Below are 21,951 nucleotides of genomic sequence, written 5' to 3' on the forward strand. Positions count from 1 at the left end.
TCTTAGGACCAGGCTTGTGAGGAAACCTCTGATGAAATTCTCTTGTCAATCTAGGAGCATGAACGTTTACTTCAGGCTCCCAAGAATTTTCCTCTTGCCCATATCCTTCCCATTGGACAAGATACTGCAATTTTCCTCTAAACATCCTAGAATCAAGAATCTTCTCTACCACATATTCTTCTTCACCCTGTACCTCAACAGGTGGAGGAGAAGGAAGAAATCTGCAAGAGAAAGGATTTTCATGAAATTTTTTTGAAAAGTGATACATGAAACACAGGGTGAATCTTCATACTGTCAGGAAGTTTTAAGCAAAAGGTGACTGGGTTGATCTGAGCAGAAATCTGGAAAGGTCCCACAAACTTTTGGCCCAACTTTGCAGCTGGAACATGAACCTTCAGATTTTTGGTAGATAGCCAAACCTTGTCACCCACATGAAAGATAAGAAGTGATCTGCGATGACTGTCGACAGACCTTTTATAATTTTCCTGAGCCTTCCCCAAGGTCTCGATCAACTTCACCTGAATCTTCTGCAATGTAGTTAATCTGTTGGCAACAGCAGGAATTTGAGTTGTGATAGGGAGATCCGGGATAAAAACTGGATGATACCCAATATTGAGGAAAAAAGGGGCTTTGGGAAGTGGAGCTATGTTTAGCATTGTTATAGGCAAACTCTGCCGTTGGTAGATAGTCCACCCAGTCATCCTGAAGATAACTGATGAAGTACCGAAGGTACTGTTCCAAAGTTTGATTGGTCCTCTCAGTCTGACCATTAGATAGTGGATGAAAAGCAGAGGACAGGTTAACGGTTACCCCTAAAGCTGAACAAAAGCTTTTCCAAAATTTTGAAGTAAATTGTACTCCTCTATTAGATACCACATCATCAGGGATTCCATGTAATTTAAAAACATCTCGAACCATCAACTCCGCAGTTTGTTCAGCAGACGGTACCCCCTTAACCGGTATGAAATGAGCCATTTTAGTAAGGCGGTCGACAACGACCAAGATCGTAGTCATTTCTTTTGAAGGAGGTAATTCGACTATAAAGTCCATAGAAATTGACCGCCAATGCCTTGATGGAACAGGAAGTAGTTGGAGCAACCCCAAAAGGAGAAGCTCGGGGTGTCTTATGACGTGCGCATGTCAAACAAGAGGCCACCAGAAGGAACGTGCCAGAAGATCCTCTGTTTTTGACATCCCAAAGTGTCCCGCCAGTTTGGAGTCATGCATTAATTTGAGGACTTCCACCCGAGCCGACTCAGGTACATAGAGACGATGCTCTAGAGTCCAAAACCCATTCTTGTACTCAAGGTTAATGTCTCTAGGAGGATCACTGAGAAGTGGGTCGTTCTCATACCCCTCTTTGAGAAGACTCAAGAATGTCTTTGTACTTGTGGCCCCAGAAAGTTCTTTTGGGTTAGGATCGAACATTCAGAATTACCCTCCTGGGGAGGCTCAGACAGCATCCTTGATAAGGCATCGGCCTTGCCATTCCTCGATACAGGTCGATATGAAATGATAAAATTGAATCTGGAAAAGAATAGCGACCAACGTGCTTGTCTAGAAGACACTCTCTTGGCCGAGCGAACAAATTCCAGATTCTTATGGTCATTGAGAACAGTTACAGGGTGATTAGCCCCTTCTAGCAGATGCCTCCATTCCGAAAAGGCTTCCTTAATTGCCAGTAGCTCTTTATTCCCAATGTCATAATTTCTTTCGGCTGGAGACATCAAACGGGAAAAATAGGCACAAGGATGAAGCTGCATCTTTTCATCACTTCGCTGAGCAGGATCGCTCCCACGGCAGAATTGGAAGCATCCACTTCCACTATAAAGGGTAGTTCAGGATCGGGATGTACCAAGATTGGTGCGGAAGTGAAAAGAGTCTTCAGCTTTTCAAACGCAGCTTGTGCCTCAGAGGTCCACACAAAGGGTACCCCTTTCTTTGTAAGTTGTGTGATTGGAGCTATCACTCTAGAGAAGTTTCTTATAAATTTTCTGTAGAAGTTGGCAAACCCGACAAAACGTTGAATTTCCTTAACATTTCTGGGTGCTGACCAATCTACCACTGCTTTGACCTTCTCGGGGTCCATGCTCACTCCCTCCGGAGAAATGATATAGCCTAAGAACTGTATCTGGGTTTGTTCAAACTCACATTTCTCCAATTTAATGTAAAGTCTATTTTTCCTTAATCTTTCGAAAACTGTGCAAACATGTTTGCGGTGCTCTGCCCAATTATCAGAAAAGATAAGGATATCATCCAGATAGGCAATTACAAATTGGTCCAACAGATCACGAAAGACATCGTTGATAAAATGTTGAAATGTTGCAGGGGCATTGCAGAGTCCAAACGGCATCACCAAGGATTCAAAATGCCCATACCTGGTTCTGAAGGCAGTCTTCCATTCATCTCCTTGACGAATGCGGACAAGGTTATATGCCCCTCGTAGATCAAGGTTGGTAAAGATCTTGGCAGAACGAAGTCTTTCCAACATTTCCGAGATTAAGGGTAATGGATAGCGGTTTTTAATAGTGATTTTATTCATGTCTCGGTAGTCAATGCATGGACGCAAGGTGGAGTCTTTCTTTTTAACGAAGAACAGGGCTGCCCCCGCAGGAGAAGTTGAGTGTCTAATAAAGCCTTTTCCCAAATTATCATCGATCCACTCCCTGAGTACTTTTAGTTCAGGTTCTGACAGATTGAACAGGCGGCCAAAAGGTATTTCTGCCCCTGGGAGCAGCTCAATGGGGCAATCATATGGGCGAAGAGGGGGCAATTTATCTGCATTTTTCTTGTCACAGACATCCCGGAACTCATGGTAATGTGGGGGCAAATTGTCATATGACTGGATAGCCACTATATCACTTAGCGCCTCCTTGGTTGGTGACGGACTTGGTTGGCAAGGTTTTTTGCAATATTTTTTACAGTGGGAGGATGTAAAATCTATAGTTCGTGCTCCTCAGTTAATGGCAGGATTGTGAGTGGAGAACCAAGGAATGCCCAGGATGATGGGAAACTTGGGTGATGTAATCAGCTGAAAGCTGATGGTCTCACAATGGTCAGCCTCAAACAACAGAATCAGGGGAACCATTTTATGGGTAACAGGTCCTGAAGATAAGGGTGACCCATCAACTGTCTCCATATCAAACAGGGGTAAATGTGTCTCTTGCTTGAATATTATTGCTGTTGGCAAACTCTATATCCATAAAGTTCCCCCCCACCCCGGAGTCCAGCAGAGCTGAGCAGGAGATTTTACGGCCCTCAGATACAAGTTTAATAGGGATAACAAAGTGAGAAAGTAGTGAGTTCACTTTATTCTCTTCAGGAATCAGTGGGGAGACATACTGGCTTATAGAGTTTGTGTTCAGGCTCAATCACATCAGTCACAGCAATAGTTCTTTTGACCTTGTTAGGACAATTAATTGCATAAATGACCAGAATCCCCACAATAAAGACATAAGTTCTCTGAACGTCTTCTCTCTTTCTCCTCGATGGAAATGGATCTCTTGATCGCATCAACCTGCATAGGCTCAGGAGTGTTAGAACCCAGAGAGACTCTTGAATCCTGCTGAACAAATGGACTAGCAGAGAGATGCATGCCCCTATTACTTCCAAACATTCCCAACTTCTCCTTCCTCCTTTCTGTAAGCCTTTGATCGATTCGGATACACAATTGGATAAATTCCTCAAGATCATTAGGAATATCTACTCTGGCGAGCTCATCCTTCACCTGTTCAGAAAGCCCTTGGCGGAACTGGCTCTTTTGTGCTGCAGGGTTCCAAGTGGTATCTGCCATCCAACTTCTGAATTGGGCTGTATATTCAGTGACAGAGCGTCTACCCTGTCGCAGACTATGCAATTTTGCTTCAGCAGTAGCACAACGGTTGGGATCATCAAAAACCTGATTAATTGCGGTCAAAAAGGTATCAAAATTTTTCAAAATGCTATGGTTCTGCTCTATATAAGGGGAGGCCCAAGCTAGAGCTTCCCCAGTCAGAAGCCCAATAAACATTACCTTCTTTTTCTCTGAAGGAAACGCAGCAGGGTACATTTGGAAATATACACAACATTGATTAAGGAAACCCCTGTAGTGGCGGCGGTCTCCATTAAACTTAGATGGTTGGGGCATATGTGAGCTAGGATCATCTCGGTTCAGCAGTTGTCTCTGCAGAGCCTGAATCTCTCCCTGTTGCCTTTCTACTATACCTTGCAATTCAGAAACTTTTTCTTGGTAGGTAACACCAAACTCTTGCAGCTCTGAAATTTGCTGCCTGACAGGAGCCATGGCATTTGCTATAGCGGCCTCCATGTTTTGGGCCAGATTATTCTGTCACGATATAAGGTCAGGTTCAGAGACCAGTTGCTACAGCAGTTGTAAGGCTTACCTGAAACCAGCAGGATTGGTACACCAGCGGCCCACACTGGGAATGACGCAGGCTCACCTGAGGTGCAGGGTCTAAGCATCCACCGGTCTTCCCCAGAGCTCCTAATGGTGGAGATGGATTTGGCTGCATGTGAATGCCAGGTCGCAGATCTCAGGATCACCCCACCAGGGAATGAGTAGGCTGGAAACCAAAAGCGGATCAAACAGTTCAGGGATCAAACAGAAGCTGAGTCAGTCACAAGCCAAGGGTCGGTCACCAATGGTAGTAGATAGGATGAGGCAGAATCGTAGTCAGTAGCAAGCCAAAGGTCGGTAACGTAGATGAAGACAGCAGCAGGAACAGTAAGCGGGATATTGGCTGGTAAGGCACAATAATCTGGCAAGGAGGAAGTGCAGAGACATGGCTTTTATAAGGAAGTTCATGGGAGGAGCAAGGAGTTCAAGGTTCAAGAGAAATCAAGGCACAAGGCAGGATTATCCAAGAATTGTCAACGGAGCTGTCCAGCATTCCAGATAGCTCAGTGAGAAGAGACATTGCCTCCCACTGCAGAAGGACCAGTTTCGATCCCAGGCTCTGACACATGCATTACACCCACAATCTGTTGATCACTGGTGCAATGCTTTCCAAAAGAAAGTAGTAAATGCATATTTTTTTACCTGCAAAAAAATGTGCATTTTGTATTTTATTTTTTTAAAGGCGAACTTATCCTTTAATGGAGCACACACTGGAGTTTGATTTGGCTGTTCAGCACGTGCTTGTACTGAGCACCCAAGTGCTTCTGTGTGCGAGGGTAACTTGATGGAATAAAGTTTTTTTTCTCTTTGGGGCCGGCCCCTCACTCAGCAAATGCGCTTCTGCTGAGTGTTAACAAAGCCCAACACCTGAGGAGCTGCCAAATCGGTGCTTGTCACACTGCAAGGTCTTTCCCTTCCCTGCTAGTCCCTGTGGTGCTGGAGACAGGCAGGGAGGTGAGTAGGAAATAAACAGCCCAATGTTAAAAATAATGGGGCAGCACAGTGGCTAAATGGTTAGCACTTCTGCCTGGCAGTACTAGGGTTGTTGGTTCGAATCCCAACCACGGCACCATCTAGCTGGAGTTTGCATGTTCTGCCTGTGCCTGCATGGGTTTTGTCAGGAATGGACTTGCCAGTAATGGTGGGACCCACCTGCCTTGTGGGCTGCAGTACCAGGGCTGGCCAGAGGGTGCTCCCGGCAATCAGAGACTCAACCCTGCAGCCAGCCAAACACCTGAAGTTGATCATGCAGGAGTATTTAACCATTAGCCGCCCGGGCAATGGCCGTTTGGCGGCTTCAGAAGTGTCTCTCCATTCCGGGTGCACGCCATTTGGCGTGCTCCTGCACATGCGCCGTTTGCGCTAATGCAGAGCGGCGCAGCAGTGCGATCTGTCACCGGCCGTGCACCTCGGACACGGCCGATGACAGATCCAAGTACCGGCTCCCGTTTCTGGTACCATGTGACCTGCTGTGACCAATCACAGCAGGTCACATGACAGTTGTATACAATGGATGGCTTCATTCATGATGCCATCCATTGTATACTAGTGCCTAGCTGTGAATGGTCACAGCTAATCACATGCACATGTCATGTGATTAGCTGTGACCAAATCACAGCTAAGCACAAAAAAAAAAAAAAACAAAAAAAAAAAAAAGCTGAATGAATCGATTTCATTCAGGTAAATGCTTGCTTATAGCAAAGTAATTCTTTGCTATAAGCAAATTGTGTAAAAAAAAATAAAAAAAAAATACTGATCACTTCCCCAAAGTAGTACAATGTTACTATGGTAACATTGTACTACTTTGGTCATAGTAAAATATGAAAAAAAATCTTAAAAAAAAAAAAAAAAAAAATTTAATAAAAAATTAAATATAATAATAAAAAAAAAATATATATATATATATATTTTTTTTTTTCCATACTGTCACCAGTCAGTGTCCCTGTTCACCACCATGCCAGTTATATGGTGATGCTGTACTGCACTGGTGACAGTATGTAAAAAAAAAAAAAATAGTGAAAATAATTTTTTTAATTTTTTCATTTTCCGAAAAATTATGACAAAAAAATACAACTTCAAAAAACTCGCCATGCCTCTTATGAAGTACGTCGGACTGTCTACTCTGCAAAAAGGGGTCATTTGGGGATATCTGTAATATTCTGACATTCTTGGACCTCAAGAAATTAGATTAGCTGTCAGTACTTCAGGATTGATCAATATTCAGATCTATACCATAGTTTGTGAACTCTATAACTTTCCTACAAACTAAAAAATACATCCTAATTTGGGTTATTTTCACCAAAGACATGTAGTAGAATACATCTCGGCCTAAATTTATGAAGAACAATTATTTATTTGTTAACTTTTATAACAGAAACAAAGAAAAATGTGGGTTTTTTTCAAAATTTTTGGTCTTTTTTTGTTAATTTAGCAAAAAATAAAAACCCCAGCGGTGATTAAATACCACCAAAAAAAAGCTCTAGTTGTGTGAAGAAAATGATAAAATTTTACTTTGGGTACAGTGTTGTATGACCGCGCAATTGTCATTCAAATTGTGAGAGCGCTGAAACCTGAAAAATGGCCTGGGCAGGAAGGTGTAAAATTGCACGGTATTGAAACGGTTAAGGGATGGCCAGACCTGCAGTCTCGGCCTTGGTGTGTGTTTTTCCTGGGCCCTGTATCTTGTTCCTGCATCCCTGTTCCTGTTCCTGTCTCTGTCTGATTCGTTGCTGACCCTGCCTGATCCGGACCTCTGCTGACTTCTCCTGTTTTATCCCTGGCTTGTGACCCCGACCATTCTCTGCCTGACCCCCTGTACCTACCTGCCCGATTGTTATTGACCCGGCCTGCCTGATGACGCTTGCATTATATCTACTGTTATCTGTGGGTGGTTTGGTTTGGTTCGTTTGCACTGTGTTATGTTTTAGTATTGCACTGCGTTTATGTTTGTATTGTTAGTCTTTAATAAATTATATTGTTTATAACTTATCTGAAGCCTGCGTTTCCCTGCATCAGTCACATACCTCTGGTCATACCCTGGAGCCCTGACATTACACCAAGGCCAATCCTGACCAGAAGTGGCTGCACAGGGAAGCCATCTTGGCTTATTGTTGCTGGGAAGGATGGATCTTGATGAGGTGGTGTATTTATCTCTGCTAGTGTTTGATGACAGAGAGTATGCTTATCAAACTCTGAAGGAGTATCCCAGGGATGAACTGCTAGAATGTATACGGATCGCTCATGTTCTAGTAGATCAGGGCACAGAATTCTCTGAGGTGCAGCCATTGATTCAGGTTTGTGCTGAGTTGGTTTCATCTGGTTCCTCCGAATGCAGGGATGAATTTTTGCCGCCATTTAGTGCCGACCAGGTAGAGTTCCTGGTATGGTTATTAGAGGATGATGTGGATTACTTTCTGGAGCGTTATTCTGCATGTTCACCACAGGTACTAAGAGACTGTATAAACGCAGTGCAGTCATTGACCAGACAGGCTTTGTGTAAACTGAGCTTTGTTCAACCCATACTGCAGACATGGTCAGACTTGTTGCATCCAGCCTCAGTCAGCTTACAACATCATTCCTCCGCTCAAGGCACTCTTCCTGCATCCCCGACAGCACCCCCAGTGACTGCCCAGTATACTCTAACTACCACATACCAGTCCTCTGCTCCCACTCGCTGCACCTATCCTTTCTTTAACCCTGTAAAGAAGTCCTCTGTAGCAACTGCTCCCTCCTCTGTTCCATCTTCCAGCTCTTCTCTGTCCTCAGCTGCTCCATTCGTTTGCAGACCTGCGTTTACTTGCAGTGCCCCAGCAGTTAAAACCAGAAAAAAGCGAAAATTCTTTCCAACCAGTACCATCCTGCCAGTATCCAAACCGGTGAGCCTGCCGTCTGAGAACCTGCCTTCCGTGGTTCAGCCTGGTGCCTCGGCACCCGCACTTCAGCCTGATGTCTGTACCCAGCCTGATGTCTGTACCCAGCCTGATGTCTGTACCCAGCCTGATGAACTGATCCATCCTGATGATCCGATCCAGCCTGATGATCCTATCACGCCTGATGACCCAGTGCCCGCTGTTGAGCCAGACGATCCGGTACCTGATGAGCTGGTGCCCACTGTCATGCCTGGTGACCCGATGCCCGCTGTCGTGCCAGACGATCCAATGCCTGATGACCCAGTGCCCGCGGTCAAACCTGGTGACCCGATGCCCGCTGTCGAGCCAGACGATCCAGCGCCAGATGACCCGGTGCCTGCTGTCGATCCAGACGATCCGGTACCTGATGACCCAGTGCCTGCTGTCATGCCTGGTGACCCGATGCCCGCTGTTGAGCCAGATGATCCAGCGCCAGATGACCCGGTGCCCGCTGTCGTGCCAATTGACTCAGAGTCCACTGTTGTGCCTGGTGACTCGGTGCCCACTGCCTTGCCAGATGACGCGGTGCCCGCTGTCGAGCCAAATGACCTGATGCCTGGTGACCCGATGCCCGCTGTCGAGCCAGACGATCCAATGTCTGACCCAGTGCCCGCGGTCATGCCTGGTGACTCGGAGCCCACTGTCATACCTGGTGACCCGATGCCCACTGTCGAGCCAGACAATCCAATGCCTGATGACCCAGTGCCCGCTGTGATGCCTGGTGACCCGATGCCCGCTGTCCAGCCAGACGATCAAATGTCTGACCCAGTGCCCGCGGTCATGCCAGTTGACTTGGAGCCCACTGTCGTGCCTGGTGACTCGGTGCCCACTGCCTTGCCAGATGACGCGGTGCCCACTGGCGAGCCAAATGACCTGATGCCTGGTGACCCGATGCCCGTTGTCGTGCCTGATGACCCGGTGCCCGCCGCTCCGCCTGGGGGCCCGATGCCCGTCGCCCCGCCTGGGGGCCCGATGCCCGTCTCCCCGCCTGGGGGCCCGATGCCCGTCGCCCCGCCTGGGGGCCCGATGCCCGTCGCCCCGCCTGGGGGCCCGGTGCCCGCCGCCCCGCCTGGGGGCCCGATGCCTGTCGCTTCGCCTGGGGGCCCGGCACCCGCTGCTCCGCCTGGTGGCCCGGTGCCTGCTGCTCCGCCTGGTGATCCGGTGTCCAGCTCGATGTGCCTCTGCCCGGAGTCCTGCCCGGAGTCCAGCTCGATGTGCCTCTGCCCGGAGTCCTGCCCAGAGTCCTGCCCGATGTGCCGCTGCCCGGAGTCCTGCCCGATGTGCCGCTGCCCGGAGTCCTGCCCGATGTGCCGCTGCCCGGAGTCCAGCTCGATGTGCCTCTGCCCGGTGTGCCGCTGCCCGGAGTCCTGCCCGGAGTCCTGCCCGATGTGCCAGTTACCAGACCCGGGCGGTGGAACATTTTGCCCAGCTAGGACTGTTTGGAGCGTCCTGAGGCCGCTCCTTGAGGGGGGGGTACTGTCAGGAATGGACTTGCCAGTAATGGTGGGACCCACCTGCCTTGTGGGCTGCAGTACCAGGGCTGGCCAGCGGGTGCTCCCGGCAATCAGAGACTCAACCCTGCAGCCAGCCAAACACCTGAAGTTGATCATGCAGGTGTATTTAAGGGATGGCCAGACCTGCAGTCTCGGCCTTGGTGTGTGTTTTTCCTGGGCCCTGTATCTTGTTCCTGAATCCCTGTTCCTGTTCCTGTCCGATTCGTTGCTGACCCTGCCTGATCCGGACCTCTGCTGACTTCTCCTGTTTTATCCCTGGCTTGTGACCCCGACCATTCTCTGCCTGACCCCCTGTACCTACCTGCCCGATTGTTATTGACCCGGCCTGCCTGACGACGCTTGCATTATATGTACTGTTATCTGTGGGTGGTTTGGTTTGGTTCGTTTGCACTGTGTTATGTTTTAGTATTGCACTGCGTTTATGTTTGTATTGTTAGTCTTTAATAAATTATATTGTTTATAACTTATCTGAAGCCTGCGTTTCCCTGCGTCAGTCACATACCTCTGGTCATACCCTGGAGCCCTGACAGGTTTCCTCCGGGTACTCCGTTTGGATCCTGTCTAAATAGGGACCTTAGATTGTACACCCCTTGAGGGTTAGGGATTTATATGAATGTACAATATATAAGTAAAGCGCTGCATAAATTGATGGCGCTAAATAAGTACCTGTAATAAATAAATAAATACTACAAGTTTAGGTTGGCATAAAGCCCATTTCATTTTTAAAAGCCCCAGACATTCCTAAAAGCACCTCAGATTTAAAATACGGTTTTGGTTACATTTTTTATCAGGACAAATAGATTGTTATGAGGGACAAGTAGATTTGAACCAGATTTAGTCCCTGGACAAGTAGTTTTTTTTTATTTTTTTTTTTATTTCCTCTTTAGTGCAGTGTACGATATTAGCAATGATCACTGTATTAGTGTCACTATTGAGGTCAGTGTCAGTTAGTGTACCTCCCAGCCAGTGTCAGCTAGTGATAGATTGTCCACCCCACTATCACAGTCTCACTATAATTTGCTGATCACTGCCAATACCAGTATAGCATCATAGCTGCGTAAATATACTGTATATACCATAGTATGTAGATGCTATAACTTTTCAGACAAACCAATTAATATACACTTATTGGGATTTTTTTTTTTTTACCAAAGACGTAGCAGAATACATTTTGGCCTAAATTTATAAAGAAATTAGATTTTTTTTAATTGGATATGTTTTAAAACAAAAAGTAGAATTTTTTTTTTTTTTCACATTTCGGTATTTTTTGTTTATATAATTAAAAAAAAAAAAAAAAAAAAACAGTGGTGATCAAATACCACAAGAAAGCTCTATTTGTGTGAAAAAAATACATACAATTTCATTTGTGTACAGCGTTGCATGACCGATCAATTGCCAAGTAAAGTAGCAAAGTGCTGAATAGCAAAAACATTCTCTGGTCATGAAGGGGGTAACACCTTTCAGATGTTAAGTGGTTAACAACACTCTATAAACATCTAGGAAACCAGTTGCTGGAGTTTTGGTAGAGGAATGTTGTCTCATTCTTGCATGATATACTGTAGGATTCTAACTTCTCAACAGTCTTTGTCGTATTTTTCGTTTCAAGATGCGCCAAATATTTTTAATTGGCGAAAGGTCTGGACTGGAGACAGGCCACTTATACACCCAAACTCTTCTACTAAGAAGCCATGCTGTTGTCATAGACGCAGCAAGTGGTTTAGCATTGCCCTACTGAAATATGCAAGGCCTTCCCTGAAAAAAGATGCTGTCTGGATGGGAGCTTACTGTATGCTGCTCTAAAACTTGGATATAGCTCTCAGAATTCATGGTGCCTTTCCAGCTGTGCAATCTGCCCATTTCATTTGCACCATTGAACCACCATACCATGAGAGATGCAGACTTTTCAACTGAGCGCTGATAAAAAAAAATCAGAAGGTCCCTCTCTTCTTTACTCTGGAGGACGTGGCGCTCATGCTTGTCAAAATGAATTTAAAATTTGTATTCGTCTGACCACAGAACAGTTTTTCACTTTGCAACAGAGCATTTTAAATGAGCTTTGAACCAGAGAAAATGGTGGAATTTCTGGATCACATTCAAATACGGCTTCTTCTTTGCATAATATAGCTTTAACTTGCATTTTTGCATGGCACAGTGAACTGTGTTCAGAGTGAGGTCCATCACTGAATCCTGCCTGTTTTTAATGCAGTATCATCGGAGGGCACGAAGATTACGGCATTCCAATAATGCCTTTCAGTCTTGTCCCTTGCACACAGAGATTTCTTAAGATTCTCTGAATCTTTTGATATTATGTACTGTAGATGGTGATATATTTAAAGTCTTTGCAATTTTATGTTGACAAACATTATTCTGAAATTGTTCGATGATTTTTAGGCACAGCTTTTCACAGATTGGTGAACCTCTGCCCATGTTCACTTCAAAAGACACGGTCTAAGATGCCCTTTAACAACAAGCCTACAGGGCACTTATACCCCCTTCCTGCCCAGGCCAATTTCCAGCTTTCAGCGCTGTCGCACATTGACAATTGTGCAGTCATGCAACACTGTACCCATATGACATTTTTATAATTTTTTGTGACATAGCTTTATTTTGGTGGTATTTAATCAACTCTGGGTTTTTTATTTTTTCTTAAACCAAAAACCACAGAAAATTTTGAAAAAAAAAACAAAAAATGTTTTAGTTTTTGTTAGAAAATTTTGTAAATAAGTGATTTTTCTCTGATGTGCGCTAATGAGGCTGCACTGATGGACACTGATAGGTGGCACTGATGGGCACTGGTAGGTGGCACTGATGGGCATTGACAGGCATCACTGATGGGCACTGCAAGGCAGCACTGATACATGGCATTGATAGGCGGCACTGACTGGCACTGATAGGTGGCACTGATGGGTGACACGGAAAGGCAGCTCAGATGGGCACTGATATGTGGCATTGATGTGCACTGGTTGACCCTTCCCCTGGTGGCTGTGACTGGCATATTCGGAGGCTAGAGGGTCTACCTGGATGGATGACACCTAGTGGCCTATATGCTGATGACACCTATCCTTGCAGTATTACACATCCAGAGTACCAGGAGCAGGTCTTATATGCTCCATGCGCATTAAATTGCACTATCTGGTTAGTGCAATGTTTGTCTATCTTCACAATCACAAGAGTCACAGTTTTCCTCCAGCACACATTTATTGAATATTTGCACTGAACACTTTATTCATCTCACCATATAACGGACTCAGCATCTTTTATATGATCCAGTGTGTTTTCCATATATGTTCATTTTACTAGCGCTGCATATTTATGTGTTTTATGATTCTTTTATTGGGTTCTTGAGGTTACCTCTATATGCTAGCAGCTTTTGCATTATTCACCCAGTGCTCAGTTACCGATTTTATATAATCATGGTTCTGACTTGTTGCCAATTAACCTGATTAGTTGCAAAATGTTCTTCCAGCTCTTCCTTGTTAGTACCACTTACTTTTTGTTGCCCTGTCCCAATTTTCTGAGACCTGTTGCTGCTATCAATTTCAAAATCACCATTTTTCTTGAAATGGTACATTTTCTCAGTTTAAACATTTGATGTTTTCTATTGTGAATAAAATATGAGTTTAGGGGATGTGTAAATCACTGCATTCTATTTTTATATAGATTTTACACAGCATCCCAACTTTTTGGGAATTGGGGTTGTAATGGCACATATGGTGGTTATATGAGGTTAGGGAGAGTGGTTTCCCATGGACCCATGCTGCTTGTGTCCAGGGGAGATCATCTGTGCCTAAAGGCAGGTAATCGCTTGCTTTTGTTCAGGATGAGCAACTTCAACTATCTGCATCCACATGTGAATCCAGCAACATGGATACTCTGAAGTCAGCCAAGGCTGTGAGTAAAGCCTAACACCCCTTTTTCTGACTTTTATGTCACAGATCACTTTAAAGCATCCAAGGCAGGGTTGCAGCTAAATGGTGGCTTTAAGAAACTTCCTAGTACCTCCATTTTTTTAAAAATGGGTTTCCTTATGTGAGAGGTGTGCATCCAGAAAGTATTAACGCTTGCCACAACTTTTGCCACATTTTGTTATATTGCAGCCTTTTTCCAAAATGGATTACATTCTTACTTTTATTTTTAATTTTTAATGAATTGCAAAGATTTCAAAACAAACTTCTTTCACGTTGTCATTATGGGGTATTGTTTGTAGAATGTTGAGGAAAAAAATGAATTTAATCCATTTTGGAATAAGGCTGTAATATAACAAAATGTGGCAAAAGTTAAGCGCTGTGAATACTTTCTGGATGCACTGTAGGAATATGCAGTGGGTGATTCAGCATCAAGAACAGGGTAGATTTATGATCCCATTCACACCAGAAACTACACATCTTTCAAGCACTTTTTTTCGCATGCATTCTATGCACATTTTGAAGTGTGTTTTCATGCATGCTTACATGCAGTTGATGCCAGTTTTTCCATCCATGTGTGTCCTGTAAGGTGACTTCCTTCTTTGTTATGTGCACTGCAACACTTTTTTGCACTTATGTGGTGCAGAGAAATTCAACATGCAGTCTTATTTTTTCACTGCACTGTTATAGTGTGAACTATTCTATGCAGTTTGAATGCAGTCAAAATTGCATCCTACTGCATCTGGTGTGAACTAGCCATAAAGATCACTGGATTATCAACAAAAAAGCAGTAGCAGAAGACTGAAGGAATAAATGATATGCCTGGACTTGTTCAGACATGTGGCCAAGGGACAGTAAAATCAGGCCACCCACCTAAACAACGATATGCAGCCACAGGGTTGTACACATGCTACAGAAAAAATTAAACTCTTTGTCCCATTTGGTGGGCAGTACTGCTGCCAACCAATTATTTAATTAATTCATGCAATCAATTAAAATTAATAGGGCTGCAACCGCCCTTCAACTGTGTGCAATGTACACGGTTGTAGCTTGGTGTTTCGACCGTTTCAGGGTGAAACAGGTGAGGAGAAGGTGACATAGTGCCTCCCAACCTTTTTTTCAACCCCCTCTGAAAAGCAATCCACCGTAGCCTATACAGTTGATGTGGGGCCCAGGATTGGATGAAGGAAGAAAGGGATAATGGGGAGGAGGCACTGGCTCTCACTACTGAAGAATCATGGGTTGTACAATGGACCATTATTGATTTATGGTGTCACTCACAAAGTAATGGATATTAGGGAGCATAACCAAATTGAAGAGGAAAAAGATGACTCTCAGCATAGCTATGCAGATCCACCTCTCGACACAGTATACTCTGTCCAGGGCAGTCTTAAGCTGGACATACACTAGTAGATTTTTGGACGAATTAGCAATATTTTACTTTTCATTTTGAAAGTGGACTTCCCCAAATGAAAACCCCAATCGCTGTTAGAAATATGAGAAACAATGTCCATTCTGCTGCTTTGAATTTTTCAAGCACAATTTTACTAGTGTATGGCTAACTTTAGTCACTGCAGGGCTCTCTTTCTCCATGTACAATTACCAGAGCAGATTTCCTCAATATAATACCTCAAAAGGTAGTGGGAAATTGGGTTAGTTCCTGGTTCTGTAACCTATTTTCTTTTTTAAATGAATGTTTACTGAAAGTATACAATAATTTTTCTTTACACAGAAGTAAAAAAAGAAAGTCTTGTAAAAGCAGTAATAAATAGTCATGGCCTATCAGTAAATAATCATGTGTAGCCGCTCCTTGGTCCCCAATGTCATGTGCAAAGCACCATGAATAATCTATACAGAAACTGCACAAAATATATACATAATTTATGAGTTTTTAGCTTTCAACTGCCTGTTTGATTTCAGCTGTTCCTCTTTAGCTTTAAGTTACATTATGATTCCTTTAGTTGTGAAAGCCACAAACCAAAACAAACAAAAATATCAATTCATCATAAAATCACTAACTATCACCAAGAAAACACCTGTGTAGCTTGTACATTTAGAAGGTCATATAAATATGTGCCTCTATTTCCTGTTAAGTACATACAAGTTTTGATAAATAATTGAAATATAAAACATACTATTGGTTACCTCATGTAGAGTTAAGTGCTTCCCATCTTTCCTTTTAGAGTCAAACCTGCCATAAATTGCACTGTACTTTCGTATCTCTTCTTCTTTTCGAGGGTCCTCATCTGTCATTTCAAAGATATGCCCAATCATCTTTCCTAACTTTTTGTTATTTTTTAGCAGTTCCTTCACCTCATTCAAGTCATTTTTTGGTAATGAAGGTAGCATTCTCTCAACACACTCAGTTACAGACAGAGCAGCAGCAGCATCCAAAGTCTCAGTGGTGTCTCTAGGTGATGCCGGAGAGCCAAGGTCAGCTGGAGATAGGCTGTGTTCACTTTCTGTAGTTTGATGACTTTGCCAGTGCCTGGCTTCACTGCTAACCTGCAGTGGGGAACTACACATGCCTTCGGATTTCCCAGTACCCACACTTTGAACGCATGTTGTAGCTGCACACTTTGGAATTTTCAGGTGTGGTTCTCTAGTATTATTGTTCCTTTCGTAACTGCTGGAGTTAAGCCCCAACAAAGAAGGTGATGTTTCTGGAAGCTTGTAGATTGGAATGCTGCTGACGGGTAACGATGTTAAAGGCTGGTTAAAAAGACTAGGGTTGGTAACCCAATCTCTTAAGGCCTTTTGTAGTCTTCTAACATGTAGTGGTTTGCTAGCCATTCCAACAAGTGCCATTATCTCAAGAAACTCATCTTCCCCGGCTTCACAGAGTTGCTGGACATCATCTCCGCCCTGCTGTATAAAGGCATCAAAGTAAGACAAGAGGTTGGCTCGTTGTAGTATCCTGTACAGTTGGAGTTCCCCTAGAGTTCGTGGTAATGAAGTTGCCATGTTTGATCAGCAGGATAACCCTGAAAAAAAGATAAGCCTTTATGTAAAATATTTTACAATTAAATGCAAGTTCTTGCAAACCTGACTTAGTATGTTTTAGTATTACAATTGTATTCTGTTAAAGTGTATGATGGATATTCAATTAGGGTGAGCAAAACAGGTTTCTATTTGGTCAACATTATGGGCAAAATCAGGTCATTTTGATAAAATGCATTGAAATCAATTGGGAATGTGAAATCTGATGTTTTTTAGGAATGCAAAAGGCATTAGATTGCTCCCAAGGGATACAGAAGCTTACCTATTTTTTTTCTTTTTTACTATCTTTATATTACTTTCTAGGTGTACATTGAGGACACCTTGAAAGAAATACAGTGGTAGCTGTTACTGATGTGGCTTTGTTTATGGCAGTGAGAACAGGAAAATTGAATGTTGTAAACTGTGTACAGGGGAATATTTAATTAAACTGTGCTCAATGTGTTATGCTGAAAAATTGCTGAGGATTTAATACTAATTTGCTACTAGGCTAGGTGTTGATATGGCGACCACGTGGCTTTGGCAAAATCTGAAGCTAGTTCTGGCGAACTTTTGGTGTAGGTGAAGTAGAAAATTTAACAGCAAAATCAATTTTTATCCACTTAACTCAGTACTACTATGTATAGGATGCTGATTACAGTTAGTCCCGCTGAATTTTTGCAATCCTACCTTATGGGTAAATATTATTTTTGGATAATCAAGCTAGTGCTTGAGACACTTCTGTTCTGAGGTCAGAGTTTAGAGCTTAAAGTGTTACTAAACCCAGGACCCTTCATTCGCTATGTATGGTCTCTCACAGTACACAACATAGAAATGCAATTATTTTACCAAATATAAACTGCTAAATACTTGTGACAGACCCAACTGGGACAGGGGCTTTTGGAGGGGATTGCAGGCTAGCCTCTTGCCTTATGACCATGGCCCTGGCATCTGAGGAACTCTCCCCTGTGGCCAAGAATGGAGGTTATGTGCACCGATTATGTGGGCTCACTCTGCCAGACTAAAGCATGTCCAGAACAGGTGGAAGTATGGGACCTGGCTAGTTGACTTTTGAGGGGGGAAAATGTGACAGACCCAATCAGGACAGAGGCTTTTGGAGGGGACTGCAGGCTAGCCTCTTGCCTACTGACCATGGCAGTGGCATCTGAAGGGGCTCCATTCTTTGGTGTGTGCCCCAGGGGGGGACCTTTGGAGTAGTTTACTTCGGATTCAAGTCCATGTCTCCCCAAAACACACAGCCTCTGAGAACTGGAGGACCAAGATACAGATTTTGGGGTCTCTGAGCCTAAACTAGCATTGGCTGCTTCAACGCCTCTCCTTTCTAGACTCAGAAACTCTAAGATGTTGTTGATACAGTGCCTTGAAAGTATTCATACCCCTTGAAATTTTCCACATTTTGTCATGTTACAACCAAAAACTTAAATGTATTTTTTTGTGATTTTATGTGATAGACCAACACAGTGTCACACAATTGTGAAGTGGAAGGAAAATGCTAAATGGTTTTCAAAATGTTTTACAAATATATATCTGAAAAGTGTGGCGTGCATTTGTATTCAGCCCCCTTTACTCTGATACTCCTAACCAAAATCTAGTGGAACCAATTGCCTTCAGGAATCATCTAATTAGTAAATAGAGTCCACCTGTGTGTAATTTAATCTCAGTATAAATACAGCTGTTCTGTGAAGCCCTCAGAGGTTTGTTAGAGAACATTAGTGAACAAACAGCATCATGAAGGCCAAGGAACACACCAGATAGGTCAGGGATAAAGCTGTGGAGAAGTTTAAGGCAGGGTTAGGTTATAAAAAAAAAATATCCCAAGCTTTGAACATCTCAAGGAGCACTGTTCAATTTATCATCCGAAAATGGAAAGAGTATGCTACAACTGCAAACCTACCACGACATGGCCATCAACCTAAACTGAAAGGCCAGGCAAGAGGCCCATGGTAACTCTAGAGGAGATGCAGAGATCCACAGGTCAGGTGGGAGAATCTGTCCACAGGACAACTATTAGTCATGCACTCCAAAAATCTGGCCTTTATAGAAGAGTGGCAAGCCATTGTTGAAAGAAAACCATAAGAAGTAAGTTCCGTTTGCAGTTTGCAAGAAGCCATGGGGGGGGGGGGGGCACAGCAAACATGTGGAAGAAGGTGCTCTGGTCAGATGAGACCAAATTTGAACTTTTTGGCCTAAAAGCAAAGCGCTATGTGTGGCATAAGACTAACACTGCACATCACCCTGAACACACCATCCTCACCGTGAAACATGGTGGTGGCAGCATCATGTTGTGGGGATGCTTTTCTTCAGCAGGGACAGGGAAGCTGGTCACAGTTGATGGGAAGATGGATGGAGCCAAATACAGGGCAATTTTAGAAAAAACCTGTTAGAGTCTGCAAAAGACTTGAGACTGGGGTATAGGTTCACCTTCCAGCAGGACAACAACCCTAAACATACAGCCAGAGCTACAATGGAATGGTTTAGATCAAAGCATATTCATGTGTTAGAATGGCCCAGTCAAAGTCCAGACCTAAATCCAATTGAGAATATGTGGTAAGACTTGAAAATTGCTGTTCACAGATGCTCTCCATCCAATCTCACAGAGCTTGAGCTATTGTGCAAAGACGAATGGGCAAAAATTTCACTCTCTAGATGTGCAAAGCTGGTGGAAACATACCCAAAACGACTTGCAGCTGTAATTGCAGCGAAAGGTGGTTCTACAAAGTATTGGCTGAATACAAATGCATGCCACACTTCAGAATTATGTGCCACTTTGTGTTGGTCTATCACATAAAATCCTAATTAAATATATTTACGTTTTTGGTTATAACATGACAAAATGTGATACATTTCAAAAGGGGTATGAATACTTTTTCAAGGCACTGTATAATCAGCAAAACAACCTCAGGACTCTTACTCTAATCTGTTCATTAATCGCTTCCCAACCGCCCTATAGCAGATATGCTGCCACAGGGTGGAACGGGTACACAAGATCACACAAATTTATTTATATACAGTTGTGTCCAAAATTATTCAACCCCCAATGCTGTAAAGGGGTTTAGGGACTATAGTGTACATTTGGAATTGTATTCAGAATCAAATCCTACAAGGACGTTGTAACTACCCAAATGCAACTAAAATGACATCAATTGTTTATGTAATACAGTAGTAAATGGTTCTTATGTGGTTTCTTCATTGCCACAATTATTCAACCCCTTAAAGACTACCACTCTGAAGAACAGAGGTTCATACAGGTGCTTTCCATCAGGTATTGAAAACACCTGTGGATGTCACCGAGCAGCAATCAAGCATAATAAGCACCAATTAGGCAGCTTTAAAATGACTGTGATACTCAGCTCCTTCTAGACATTTACTGGTGTGGTTACAAACATGGTGAAGGCAAGAGAATGGTCCAGGAAGACAAGAGAAGAGGTGATTTCTCTTCACAGGAAGGGCAATGGCTATAAGAAGATTGCAAAGATGTTAAACATACCAAGAGACACCTTAGGAAGCATCATTCGCAAATTCAAGGCAAAGGGCACTGTTGAAACGCTACCTGGTCGTGGCAGAAAGAAGATGCTGACTTCGACTGCTGTGCGCTACCTGAAGCGTAGAGTGGAGAGAAGTCCCCGTGTGACTGCTGAGGAACTGAGAAAAGATTTGTCAGATGTGGGTACAGAAGTTTCAGCCCAGACAATAAGACGCACACTGCGTAATGAAGGCCTCCGTGCCAGAACTCCCAGGCGTACCCCCTTGCTGTCTCCAAAGAATAAGAAGAGTCGACTGCAGTATGCCAAAAGCCATGTGGACAAACCACAAAAGTTGTGGGATAGTGTTCTGTGGACTGATGAAACAAAATTAGAACTGTTTGGGCCCATGGATCAACGCTATGTTTGGAGGAGGAAGAACAAGGCCTATGATGAAAAGAACACCTTGCCTACTGTGAAGCATGGTGGAGGGTCAATCATGCTTTGGGGCTGTTTTGCTTCTGCAGGTACAGGGAAGCTTCAGCGTGTGCAAGGTACCATGAATTCTCTTCAGTACCAGGAGATATTGGATGGAAACGTGATGCAGTCCGTCACACACCTGAGGCTTGGGAGACGTTGGACCTTTCAACAGGACAATGATCCCAAGCATACCTCCAAGTCCACTAGAGCATGGTTGCAGAGGAAAGGCTGGAACATTTTGGAGTGGCCATCGCAGTCACCAGACTTAAATCCGATTGAGAACCTCTGGTGGGACTTAAAGAAAGCAGTTGCAGTGCGCAAGCCTAAGAATGTGACTGAACTGGAGGCCTTTGCCCATGAAGAATGGGCGAAGATACCCGTAGATCGCTGCAAGACACTTGTGTCAAGCTATGCTTCACGTTTAAAAGCTGTTATAACTGTAAAAGGATGCTGTACTAAGTACTAAGATTGAATGTCACTTGGGGGTTGAATAAAACTGATAATGCTGTGAGCACAGAAAAGACATTTGTGGTTATTTCATTATAACTGTTATGTTATATTTGTCTGACCTACAAGTGCCTCTTTAATGTAAATGTAAGCAAGATGACTGAATGATCAAAAGCAATGTCAAACTGGCCAAAACACTCAATTTCAGTGGGGGTTGAATAATTTTGGACACAACTGTATATATATACATACATACATACATACATATATACACATACACACACACACACACACACACAGTCAGGTCCATAAATATTGGGACATGGACACAATTCTAACATTTTTGGCTCTATACACCACCACAATGGATTTGAAATGAAATGAACAAGATGTGCTTTAACTGCAGACTGCCAGCTTTAATTTGAGGGTATTTACATCCAAATCAGGTGAACGGTGTAGGAATTACAACAGTTTGCATATGTGCCTCCCACTTGTTAAGGGACCAAAAGTAATGGGACAATTGGCTTCTCAGCTGTTCCATGGCCAGGTGTGTGTTATTCCCTCATTATCCCAATTACAATGAGCAGATAAAAGGTCCAGAGTTCATTTCAAGTGTGCTATTTGCATTTGGAATCTGTTGCTGTCAACTCTCAAGATGAGATCCAAAGAGCTGTCACTATCAGTGAAGCCATCATTAGGCTGAAAAAACAAAACAAACCCATCAGAGAGATAGCAAAAACATTAGGCGAGGCCAAAACAACTGTTTGGAACATTCTTAAAAAGAAGGAACACACCGGTGAGCTTCACAGTGCAGATGGACAATGACCCAAAGCATACTGCAAA

General features: G+C 43.6%; 1 protein-coding gene across 1 annotated transcript in view; it reads right to left on the bottom strand.

Annotated features, from left to right (window-relative positions):
* Positions 1 to 16,701, bottom strand: part of NAB1 (NGFI-A binding protein 1) — a 72,026-nt gene extending 55,325 nt beyond the window's left edge. Inside the window, exon 1 of the mRNA XM_089692711.1 lies at positions 15,869 to 16,701. Coding sequence (XP_089548837.1) covers positions 15,869 to 16,687 — 819 coding nt within the window. The 5' untranslated portion in view covers positions 16,688 to 16,701. The remainder of the gene's footprint in view (positions 1 to 15,868) is intronic.
* Between the last annotated feature and the right edge of the window lie 5,250 nt (positions 16,702 to 21,951).

Source organism: Staurois parvus, unplaced genomic scaffold, assembly GCF_062004578.1.
Source record: "Staurois parvus isolate SC_StPar_1 unplaced genomic scaffold, SC_StPar_1.0 ptg000601l, whole genome shotgun sequence".
NCBI classification, from domain to species: Eukaryota; Metazoa; Chordata; class Amphibia; order Anura; family Ranidae; genus Staurois; species Staurois parvus.